The 12,913-nt window shown below is 41.5% G+C and overlaps 1 protein-coding gene across 2 annotated transcripts in view; it reads left to right on the top strand.

Moving 5' to 3' along the window:
* Positions 1-12,913, top strand: part of col11a1b (collagen, type XI, alpha 1b) — a 210,906-nt gene that overhangs the window by 104,326 nt on the left and 93,667 nt on the right. For both annotated transcript variants that reach the window (XM_037547674.1, XM_037547675.1), the window contains 7 exons: positions 668-742; positions 1,503-1,586; positions 4,057-4,113; positions 5,345-5,398; positions 8,252-8,305; positions 10,320-10,373; positions 10,490-10,543. In XM_037547674.1, the coding sequence (XP_037403571.1) occupies positions 668-742; positions 1,503-1,586; positions 4,057-4,113; positions 5,345-5,398; positions 8,252-8,305; positions 10,320-10,373; positions 10,490-10,543 (432 nt within the window). The remainder of the gene's footprint in view (positions 1-667; positions 743-1,502; positions 1,587-4,056; positions 4,114-5,344; positions 5,399-8,251; positions 8,306-10,319; positions 10,374-10,489; positions 10,544-12,913) is intronic.

Genomic DNA, 12,913 nt, shown 5'->3' with positions numbered 1-12,913 from the left:
ACAGTACTGTGTGAAAGTCTCAGGCACCCAAGACACATTTTCAAAATCTGTTTATTTGTGTAGTTTGTGCTTATTTGCTGAGAAAAGTGTTAATATTTGAATAAACAAAATGAATAGAAAATGTATTTATTAATAATGATCTTTTATTTATATATATATATATATATATATATATACATAATTTTCTGGATGTTGGTGTGTGTGTTTCCCCATCTCCAAGCCTCTCCTCCTCGAGGAAGTCCAGTATTATATGTAGTTAAAAAGCAGCTCCTGGTTTGACCAATCAGTGCTCAGTAAATTGAGCTCATGATGTAATTGATGATAATAACGAGTCTCTGTGGCGGCTGTGAAGGTGTCCAGGAAAAATATGGACCCAAGAAATTCTCGTTAATGTTTATTGTTTTTCTGTTTATTTGAATTATGAATGGGACTTTCGCACAGTGCTGCAGCACTCAGGGAAACCTTCTCTTTACACGGCTCTAATTTGCTCTACAATATCATAACAAATGATTAACGTCCTATATTAATGCATCATTCTCTCTAGTTTTCTATTACATCGCCACATCTCACAGGCCTGGCTTACAGCGCACTTCTGAATTAGATTTTTATTGTTATCTTCTTTTTTGGTTTTGCTGTAGTCATTTCATTCCCCTCTTCATTCTCTCAGGGTCCTGCTGGGCGTCCGGGTCTGCCAGGTGCTGATGGAGCTCCAGGTCCTTCTGGCACTGTCATCATGCTGCCGGTAATGTCTCCTCACACAAACACACGCCCTGATCACAAAGAAGCTACTGTATTTGCCTAGTTTTCATTTTAACACCTGTGAATTGAATTATTCTGGGAAGGATCCCGGTCACACGGCCAGAACTTGCCAACCATAAACAGTAAAAACACAAGTAAGTGTGATTATGCCAAGTACTTTTATGCTCATGAGTGCACGGAGCTGCACAGCGTAGCAATAAAGTCTAACTGATGTGGTAAGTGGAAGTGGAGTGTCTGGCGTGCAGCATGTAGCCAAGAAGCTATCCTAGCAGTTAACAAGCTGCCAAACGCATCTATCATAAACAATAAAAACGATAAAGAGATAAGATACGATCAAATACAGGTAATTAACTGATTATTATGCTGCCCCTGTTTATGACTTCATTTCCAGCCAGTTGGGTAGAGCTATGTGAAGGTTTGTGTTTATGCAATGCTAAGATTAGCACTTCAGGAAAGTGCGAGGTCACTAACATTTCGCTTGTGAAATTTATTCTTGGAATCTGCAACATGAAAAGAAATGAGAAATAAATTGGAATTTTGTTGTGAAAATCCAGCCTGACAAGATCACAAAGCTGTGAAAGCCGTTACTGACAAGACTGCAGCTCTATCCTGGCGATTTAGGGGTCAGCTCTGCAATCTTTAGGGTGGAGTGACAGGGATTCATCTCAGCTCCAGCTAAATGCATGTCTGGATGTGGTGTAAACGTGTTAAAATAAGACTGGCTGTTCTGTTTTCCCTGGCAGTTCCGGGCCGGCGGAGAGGCGTCTAAAGGCCCTGTGGTGACGGCGCAGGAGGCCCAGGCCCAGGCCATCCTCGCCCAGGCCAGGGTAAGTGCCACTTCAGCAGGGGAGCTTCTGTTTGTTGGCCCACCGCACCAGTGAGTCACGCTTCATGCCCTTAACGGCGTGCGGGAGGGTTGAATGCATTAAGCACCAGTTGTGTATGTGAGCAGTTTTAAAGAGGCTGTTAAACTAGCCTGAAATTTACAGGCTCTGAAACGTCCTGTGGCACATAAAGCAAAGCTGGCGCAGTTTGATAGCTGTGCATTGAGCAGGGAGGAGAGTAGACGCTCTGTAATGGGTCACAGAGCTGGTGTCCACTACATAACTTTTAAAGTCTTATCGGATTTATAAAACAGAGAGCTTCACAAACTGAACGTTGGTTTGGCCCCGAATTTCTTCTTTTTGTTGTGATATCCCAGATCCCTTCAGATCACATGACACAAGCAAAGCTAAACTTGGTCACTTAAAACTAAATTTAACACCTGTTTGTGATTTTATGTGCAGCGAAAGCAAAAACTGGGGATTAATATGTGGTGAGAAGCACCGCTACAGTAGGAGCTGGAGAAATATTTCACTACAAACCGGCAGCGGAGCTGCAACTGTAAAGTGCCCGGATATCTGGATCAACATTATAAACATTATAAACAAACATGATATCAGCTTAAATTTACCTGTGTTTACCTCGCAGCCGCAGCTGCTCTGTCTCTCCGCCTTTTCCTCCACTCTTCCAGCTCTCTGATTGGCTGTTTAAATCCCTCACTGGGTTCATCTCTGACCACCTCTCACCGCAGGACTCGTTAACGCTTTGAGTTGTAAATGTCAAACATGTTTGACACTATTGGAGGGTCTCCAGTCGCTCCAGGGTTCGGTCGGAGGGCTAAAGATTCCCTCGTTTCTCCTCTTACTGTCAGGCTATGAGATCACATCAGATGCTCGTGAACTGAAATCAAGCTCAGTGGTTTACTTGCAGTAGAAATTCCATAAACAAGAACCAAACAGACCAAGGTCTAAAGTAGCTGACCGTGCATGAGGGCGAAAAGAGGTAGACAGACACGTTCAAAGTCAAACAAAGTAGAAGAGATCACAAGCAACTAACACTCAAAAACGCACAGGCAGAGGAGGGAAAGGAAAGACGGGGAAGAGCGCTCGGTGTGCACATGAAGAAACCAGTCTAAAGCTTGGGCTGAAGTACTGGACTTAAATCAGCTGTGCACATTAGAACTCAGGTGATGTTGAACAAGGAAGTCAAAGCCTGTCCTTGTAGGCTAAAGATGATGGTGCTTGTGTCATGATGGCTCCTGGGTCATGGAGTCCATACTCTAGTCTAGGGCTACTCAAGCTGTGGTCCACAGACCAGCAAAGCACCCTGTAGTGGTCTGCGGGCTGAACTTTGGGAAGACAGTAGTGCGTAGTAGGCTGGTCAACGTGTGGTTGGTTAGTGTAGTGGGTAACATCTGCCTTCTATGCTGTAGACTGGGGTTCAGTGCCCCGCCCGGGTAAACACCCTACACTATACCAATAAGAGTCCTTGGGCAAGACTCCTAACACCGCCTTCGCCTCCCTGTGTAAAATGGTCAAACTGTAAGTCGCTCTGGATAAGAGCATCTGCCAAATGTCGGAAATGTAAATGTGCTGGTCACTTTAACATCATAAAAACATAAAAATGATTAACTGGAGAACTGAGAAGTGATTTTCAGATTGTAACCAACGTACGTACAAATAAAAACACTGCGCATCATCAGTTTGAGACAACGTGGCTGACATGCAGTTAGTGAGCCAGAGATGGAGATGTTTCTCAGGGCTCTTTCACACCCACGTTGCTTGGTGTGGATCTTTCAGACTTTTTTACAATCTGATCTTTTTCAGGTGCCGATTCTCAGGTTTTCAATTCCAGCACTTCAGAAAAGACAAAGGGCCTCTATTCTTTGGGCCTCAGGGCAGAGAAGGTTGAGAACACCTGACTCAAGCGAGCCAGCATGAGAGAGAAACACTGTCGTGAGTGGGAAGCGTGACGCGGAGTTAGTCAGTCATTTCTGATCGAGCTCCCAAAAATTTGTTACAAAGGGCAAATCAGGGTTAACATCAGGCAAAAAGTTGTGTAGTGCAGGCCAAGCTTAAAGACAGGAACAGTTGGATGGATAATCAGAAGTTTGCTTCTTCTAGATCTGCAAAGCTGACGCAGCTTTGTAGTGTCTGTCTAAATCATCAAACACTCACTTCAAACCATGTCGAGTTCATAAACAGACTGGCTTACATGGTTTCCAGAGCTGTTCTCCATAAACATGGACAATAGCACATGACAGAGCTGCTGGTCATCATTCATCCTGAAGCCTGGACGTTGTTCTCTTGTCCATTTTTTATAATCAGTGAGTTACAGTGTCACAAACTACATGAGCAGCTCTACGCGGTTTGAGGCAACTGTGTGATGGTTTAACCATTCAGGTAAGGTTAAGTACAATAGACCTGTAGAAAATGGATCGCTGCTGTCTTCTGATTGGTTGCTTTGTTCCCACAGCTGTCCATGAGAGGCCCCCCTGGGCCAATGGGTTTGACAGGAAGATCCGGTCCAGTGGTAAGTGTCTCCAAACATTACAACCGCTATTGGAAAACACAGAGGGAGGTGGATATGCTAATGAGCACTTTGGCAGTTTTCAGTGAGTCAGATCAATTGGCTCAGCTGACCAGTAAGAGCCGACTCTATTGGCTCCTAGACGGCTCTTTGTTCAGTAGCATTGCCAGTTACGTGAGCATTATCTATCATCTATCACGTCATTTTCAGTAGATCTTTCTACCTTCTTTTAATAGACCCCTACCTTCAAAGTAGCCAAGTAACGAAACTGGTATTATATCAAATAAATATGAAACTGTCGACGTGCGACATCACAGCATTCATTTTCACTGCTCTTGCTGTATTTGGCATAGTCTCCTGTGAATGAGCGAGATGTTGATGAATAGTTTGATCGGACGTATTTCGGTTGTGCTGCATGTGGCCGAGCGATGGAGGAGCGATCGAGTGTTATCTGGAAAAATCCAAGAGCCAAACTGGGAATTATGACCGAAGTCAGAGGCCGGAGTCAGCAGATGAGGATACGGACGCAGTGCGAATCATTTCTAAAGTCAGAGATCTTGAGAACTAATGAGCCACACATGTACATAAACAACAGCAAGAACCAAACCAGGAGGGTAACCGATAACCCGCAGAACAACGACGAATGACCAGCTGCTGTGCTGCAGGACTGCTTTGTCTTAATTGGATCCTGAGTGCGAGTCGGTCCACAGCGTTCGCCTAAAACAGCTAACATGTTCACCGGCAGCAGATCAGTAGCTGGAATACGCTGATGTACTGTTGTACAGTGTGTAGACACACACACGCACTCTGCCTATCGATCTGTCGTTGTTATTTCTTCTCGCTGCCTTTCGGGGCTGGTTTAGTACTCGAGCTCTTAGCGCACAGCTCAGCAGGACCATGTGTTAAACTCATACGGCTGTGATTTATGAGCAGAAGACACACACTGGTGTCGAACGCTGAGGTGTGCTCTCGGCTTCTCTGCTGTTTTGGCTTCCTGCTCTCACTCCTGATGTCTTTTTCCAATTTTTCTTCATTTTCTCCTTTAACCACACGAGATGAAACTCACCAAGAACACTTCTGGAAATGTTCCAAACCAGTGTGTCTGAAAAATCTCAGCCTCCTCGGCGTGTTGAGTAGACAGGAGGGCCAATAACGAAGGCGCTGGAGTTTGTTAAAGGGGTGAAGAGTCTGATCCGTGTGTGTGTGTGTGTGTGTGTGTGTGTGTGTGTTTCAGGGTGGTCCTGGAGCACCTGGTCTTAAAGGAGAAGCTGGTGATTCTGGCCCTCCGGTAAGTAATGTTTATAATAACCTGGCCACCTGCCAAAGATCTGTTTAATCTCCTTCACTAGAAGGATACTTTGCCTTGCATAAGTATCGGGACAGTGAATTGAAGGGTGTGTATTTGGCAGACGGTGCGAATGTGATTGTGTATTGTTGGCGTTTTGGGTTCACTGGTAAAGGCCATTTAAATCGGAATCACTTTATTTGGCCAAGTGTGTTGCACATTCAGGATATCAGTCTTGGTGAGTCACACGTTTATGACATTAACACACTGAACAGACCAGACAAACACAATAACAATGCAATCAATAAATAAAGAATAGAGGATACATAATAATTAAGAGCCACAGAGGAGCTAAAGAGAAGTGGGAATATCTGTACATGTGAAGCTCTGATGACATGCTATACAAATTATTATACACAATATTACAGAATGATAACATCTGTACAGCTGTGCAAATTGTTACTGTAATTACTGTAAAAACCACCTCCTCAAACAGCACATGAATTAAGCAACTTAAGATACCTTGCTTAGTAAAATGAGTTGTTCAGGTACTTTCCGAAAATAACATATTAATGGAAGGAAACTTTCCCAGATACCAAATGATGTTAATGATGTTCAAAATAACATATTAACAAAGGGGAATTTCTGGCACCTTGCTAAATAACAAATGAACGTCCAAAACAACAGATTAACTTAAGGAAACTAAAGGTACCTTCACAAATTATAAATGAACTTAAGAGAACTTAAGATTCTTTCTCAAACATCACATATCAATTGAATGTAAGATGTGTTATAACATGACTGGAAGAACCTTTAGGGTACCATGATAAATAACAAACGAACTTTGATGATAACGATAATGAAAATGATACTTTCCCAAATACCATATGATTTTAAGGCAACTTAAGATACCTTCCTAAATCACAAATGGGCTTAAGAAACCTTCCCAGATAACAAATGGACTTAAGAAACATTCCCAGATAACAAATGGGCTTAAACATTCCCAGATAACAAATCGGCTTAAGAAACCTTCCCAGATAACAAATGGGCTTAAGAAACCTTCTGAAATAACAGACTTAAGAAACATTCCCAGATAACAAATGGGCTTAAGAAACCTTCTGAAATAACAGACTTAAGAAACCTTCCCAGTTAACAAATGGACTTAAGATACCTAGACTGAAAGGAAAGTTAAGATACCTTCACAAATAACAACTGAACATAAGATATATTGCCAAAGAACATATGAACTTAAGAGAATTTATGGTGCCTTGCTAGATAACAATTGGACTTTCCCAGCACCTCATGGATTTAAGGGATCCTAAATGGGCCACACTCTTCCCTGAGATGCGTTTCCGAGGCTTTTTATGAAACTTTTCTGGCTCTGATCTTCAGTCACAGCAGTCGGGGACCTTGATTGGCTGAAGTGTCTAACGGTGAGCGAGTTCAGCCACAGATGTCAGTCTGTCACTCTGCTGAAGAGCTTTTAACCTCCACATAACTGCCAGAGGTTCATCTCCACCCGTTTGTCCAAAAAACCTGGGCCTGGACTGCTGTGCGCTCTGGCCTGTAGTCTGACCTGTTTGGTGTTAGTTTCTGTCTGGCAGCTTCACTTTCTGGACTTTGTGGCTTCAGTGAAGGTTGTAAGGTTTTAACTCGCGGCTCTGCTGTTTCTGTCCTGACCGCAGCTCAGTCTGCTCACTGCTGACTGTTAAATACACTCATCTTTTCAAGAACGTTTGGTTTTGCTTTGAGCTGCGGTTCCTCTTTAGCACCCAAGTGACCTGTTTTTCTCCTACGCACTTGAAAAAGGGCTCTTCAGAAAAGGCAGTGATTCAATATAGAGCCATGAACACGCAAAGAACCCTTTGCATGAGTAACCGGCTCCTTAAACGGCGAAATGGTTCTTGATCAATGGGGAATGTGTCATATATGGTTCTATGTAGCACCAAAAGAAGTTCTGCTGTTGTTACAAACTTGGCATCATCACAAAAGAAGAACCATTTTTGGTGCTATATACAACAGACGAGGAACCATTTCAGCGTGCAAAAGGTTTGAGTGTTCATGGTTCTATAGAGAACCATTTTCTTTACTAAGGAACCATCTTTTTTTAAAGTGTGTAGGCAGCTGTTCACAGAAGGGTTCTTTTGTCCACTTAAATTGTATTTTTTTAATTATTATTTGTATCTAATGAAGAAAAAAATGAATTATTTTAATTTTTTCATTTAAAAATATTTTATTTATTTATTATATTTAATTTCTTTATCTCTGTTATTAGAGAGACCTGACCAGGATAGCAGCCATACAGCTTAAAAACATATTAAAATATGACATAAAATAAAAACATATGACATAAAATGACACACAACATGATATACAACACCGCTAATAAAAAGGAATATTGTGCAGAATTTCCCATAAAATAATTACTGTAAAAAATGAGTTACTGTAATACTGTAAAACGCATGTTCTCAAACAGCACATCAATTAAAAGGAACTGAAGATATAATCACAAATAACATTAAAGAAAATTAAAGGACTTCCCCAAACACCACGAGTTTAAGGGAGTTTGCCAAACAATATGTTAACTAATTTCCAATATCTCACTAAAGAACAAATGAACTCTTTGGAAACATAACATGAACTAAATGAAACTTAAGGTACCTTCACAAATAAGGAATGAACTTAAGAGAACTTTTAAGAGAGAATCTCCCGGAAAGAAACTTTGAGTTTAATTCTCTTTTAACCTTTTCTCGGTCACACATGGTCACTGTTTAACTGGTGATCCCTTTCAGTTTTGGTTCATTCGTGGATTATTTGGTTTATAAATGATACAAACTGCTTATGTGTGTGTTCTAGGGTCCAAGAGGCCTTCAGGGTCCCACTGGGTCACCTGGCAAAGCAGGAAAGAGGGTAAGTGTATGGAAAGCCAGTTCATGTCATCGGCATTCATTTAAAAGCCCATTTAAGGTCAGCTATGCGCTCACTACGGCAAAATGACGGTCAGGGGGTTTGAAGTGGTTTGTCAGTGGACCAGAGCAAGACGTGGGATAAAGATGGAGAGGTTAAATATATACGTTGGAGACGTTTGGCCCTGGACAGCTTGTTGGAAACATATTCTTTAGTTACAGACCGAGTTCTACCCCATAATCTGAAGTCAAGGACCAAAGCGTTGAACTGCACACGTCCCCTCAGATGGTTCTCTTGAAATGTTCTGAGTGATGTTTGATATTTGTAGTTATTTTTGAATGGATGGAGGAGAAATCGCTGCAGATGTTTGGCTGATCATGAGGCTCTGTGCTGACGCTTCATCTTTTCCAAAGTATTGTTAAAAGCTCATATTTGAAACTCTCCTCGCCCAAAATGTGGTTTGACCACCTGAAAGAGCTTGAGTGCTGACATCACAACGGAGGGATAGAATGGTTGGTTTTACCTTGAGCTGTGGTTCCTCTTTAGATGGTTCTTCAAGGATTCTTTAGCACAGACGGTCCCACTATATATTAAAGTGCCACTCTGGAATGAAGCTTGGCCCCCCGTACTGGCCACCCCGGTTGTGGAAAGTGAGACAGTCATAGAGCAGAAGCGTAATGCCTTCACGCTCCTGAAAGGTCCGAGTTTAGCAGAGAAAATCTATTTATTCCATGAATTCCAGAATAAACGTTTCATCAGCGTTCGTGAAGCATCACTCTCAACCTGCTTTTGAGACTCAAGCAAACTGCCCTCGCCTGTGGCCTTTATTATTTATTTATTTATTTATTATATTTATAAAAAGAAGGACAAGCCAGGCAAAAATCATTACAACAGACATGGTAAAAGTTTCAGGCCGTTCGGTTTTCAGAAATGTTTTGGAAATAAATGTTTTCTGTCTGATCTTCAACACCTTACCTTACGCTCTTAAACAAGACCTGACTCTCCCTTTCTACTGTTTATTACTGTTTATCTACTTTATTACTGTTTATTACTGACACAGATTACTAGAGCAGGCGCCTGTCTTTGGTACAAAGATGCTATAAGTGTGTACGGGTGTATTCATTTCAGTGCTGTATCTCCATTTTTGTCGTTTTTCAGTTTTTGACATAATTTGAAAACGCCTGTTGTCCTTTACACTGCGTGTAAATTTCGTGATGAATGGACCAAAAGAAACGGCCCAAAATGACTTGGAAGTACGTCTGGTTCCATTGACTTACATTGAAAGTAAAGTATGTTTTTCCTTCTCCTGTAAAGTTACTATTTTGGAGATACAAGGTTTTTTTTTCCGACAACAGCGATATATATATATTTATTTGCTGGTATGTGTCTCATTTTTTATTGCCTTGTCTTGCTTTTTCACTTTATTTGTTTGTTTGCACTGAATACACTGACCTGCTGTAGTAATCTGTGTCCGTAATAAACAGTAATGAAGGTAATATTGCTTTCTGTACAGTAGAGTTAGGGTTAGGGTTAGTAGAGTCAGGTCTTGTTTACGAGCGTAAAGTAAGGTGTTGAAGATCAGACAGAAAACATTTATTTCCAAAACATTTCTGAAAACCGAACGGCCTGAAACTTTTACCATGAAACATCCCAACGTTTCTGTCTGATTCTCTGGATTTTTTAATCTTCTGCCTCTGCATTTCATCATTTATAGCGAACACCACCTTAAGCCTCTTAGCCTCAACAGAAAAGTCAGATGTGCCTACATTATTCCACCCAACGTCAGGCAGATGCTTCTTTGACATAGTTTACTAATAAATACTGTAATAACTTCAAACTTGCGGACTCTTTTGGAGCCTCCTAGACTCAACACATTCCCCTCACGCTACCTTTGGTCCACTTTCCCACCTAAAAGCACCTCCGAGTCTCCCACAGATGTCCACAGTTGTTTAAAAACATATGTTATGCACATTAGCCTTCTGGCACCACGTGATTCAGGGTAATGGTGTTCCTGCAGGGCCGCTACGGAGCGGACGGAGCCAGAGGAATGCCTGGTGAGCCGGGAGCCAAGGTAGGCTTACTAACTCACTCGCAGCCTTCAGATTTTATGTGGTACACTGGGAGGAATAAAGATGAGCGTCTGGTGCTGATAATGCTGCCACTATCACTGTCCTCCTGTTCTAACAGGGTGACCGAGGATTCGACGGCCTTCCCGGTCTACCTGGTGAGAAAGGACACAGGGTAAGTCCTAAAATAAAAGGAAAACTGATTTGATTAGAAAACATACGTCCTGTGTTTTTTACACCACTGCGTAAACATTTCAGGATGAATGGACCAAAAGACGGTTGGTATCTTGAGGAACATCAGCTTAGGAACATTTTTAATGCTCCTTTATTGAACGGCCACTAAATCACCTCAGCTGTTTAATCACACGTACCTTCTGGTGTTATTGTTAATGCTGGACGTGGGTAAATCCTAAAATAAAATAAAACGGTCAGATTTAAAAACATGCGTCCTACTTTAATGAACATTCACAGGATCAATGGAAAAATAGAAATGGGCCAAAATTATAGGGAACGCATTCTTGGTGTTTTAACCAACATTTTTAATTCTCCTTTTAAAGTTTCCATTTCATAGATTTGAGGTTTTCTCCCCACATCAATGAACTGATTGACCACTAAATCACCGCAGAAACAGAAAAAACCAGCAGCTGTTTAATCACATATACATGCTGGTGTTATTGATTGTAATGTCAGGAATATTAAATACATCATCCAGCAGATCCATGCAGCAGTGTTGCTATGAGATTTACACCATGAGGTAAAGCTGGAAATGCACTGATGTTGAACGTCTGTCTCAGGAGGACGAAGAAAAGTAGGAAATTAGGAAAAATATGAGCTAAACTTTTTTTAAAAAGCCTAAAGGTTCAGTGTGTAGCACAATATCAGCTGATGGTTTATACCCCCCCTTTTCCTACATGACAAAGGTGGTTCCTCAAGGGTTCTTTAGTAAAGACTCATTTGCATGGTGAAATGTTCGGATTCATGGAAAAGGTTTTCTATATGGTTCAATGCAAAAATAACCGTTTTTGGTGCTATAGCGCAAAAAAAATCTAACATAACATATAAAATGTGCTTTTACACAGACATTTAATGCTTTATTTCTCTCCAGTGTGTTAAATCCAGCAAAGAAACAGTAGCTGTGTATTCAAACGTGCAGAAGTGTGGCGATAATCCCAGTTTTGGTAAAAGAACTGAGAGAGAAATGGAGAAAAACACTGTAAGCTGGTTGAAAATGCGCTGAGAAGCTGTGGTGCATGTTTAATAAGTGTGGGCTTGTGCACCAGCAGTCAGAGAGATTTACAGCACAGATTCACCTTAACTTACTTTATGTGAACGGAATCGTAAATAAATGCTGACAAGTTTTGGAGCTCCAGCCTCAAAGCTGCAGTAAAACAATGGGGATGGAATTAATAAAATCTTTCATACTGAACTTGAAGTTCAGTTTTATTTAATAGATATTTAGTTGAATGTTACTTCAATACAGACTGAGCATTTACAAAGCATGAACAGTGGATCATCCAAATAAAGTGTTGCCAAAAATGTCTGTGTAAAGTAGGCCTGGTCCACAGGCTGATGTAATCGGATATCCTGATGATGGATAAGCTGAAATAAGTAAGTGAGCGCGGAGCAGCTCAGTTAACTCTAACCCGGAGAGAAAGTTCCCTGACCATAACCATAACCATACTGTTGTTGATAATCTACTGAATATCACTAGAAAGTTTGTTGGTAAATAGAATAGAAAGTAGATGAAGGCTGCGGCGGATCACGTGTATATTTCTTTCAGGATTGGGGGGGGGTCAATAATTGTGATTTTATTTTTTTTTTACTTGAAAATATAGTTCTAATTATTTTTGTTTATTGTCCAGACCCAGAGCAAAGCAGTAATACATGTGTTCTGAATTTGTCACATCACAAAAAAATGCGTTAATAACCACCCAGACAAATGAATTTAATTAAAAAGCACTTTTCTGAGTATATTGTGGATACACACTTACAAATTGAGCTTAATTAGACCTGTTTAATCAGATTTAGAGGACTATCCAAACGAAGTGTGTCCACTTTTTTTTTTTTTTTTTTTTTTACGTGTTTAAGGTGTATGAAGTCTATTCACCGGCGTCTGCACCACTAGGGGGCCTGCAGGAGCAGGCTAACTCAGCATGAACTCGAGGAGCTCAGGTCAGCGAGTCTGCTCCGCAGGAAGTCCCATTTTTCTTATGTCTTTAAGTCCATTTTTACTGAGTATACACACTCAGTAAAAATACCACAAACAGCCTTGGACCTTGTCCCTGTTATAGGGCCTGTTAGCATGGCGTGCTTGGCCTGCGTTCGTGCCAGAGGAGAACACGGGCGACGGAGGCGGGCGTGTATTTCCAGCCTCCTAATCCAGGCCTGCGTAATTACAGAGAAAAGCCTCGTCTGTCACAGCCGCTGCGTAGAAAGAGGGGGCCTTAAATAGAGCTCACGAGCCCCACTTAACAATCCAGGCGGGCGAGGAGGATAATGACAACTTTCTCCTTCTGCGCCTCTATCATTTCACTCATTTGCTCCT

The sequence above is a fragment of the Pygocentrus nattereri genome, chromosome 19 (assembly GCF_015220715.1).
Source record: "Pygocentrus nattereri isolate fPygNat1 chromosome 19, fPygNat1.pri, whole genome shotgun sequence".
NCBI classification, from domain to species: Eukaryota; Metazoa; Chordata; class Actinopteri; order Characiformes; family Serrasalmidae; genus Pygocentrus; species Pygocentrus nattereri.
This window is presented reverse-complemented; position numbering and strand designations above follow the sequence as displayed.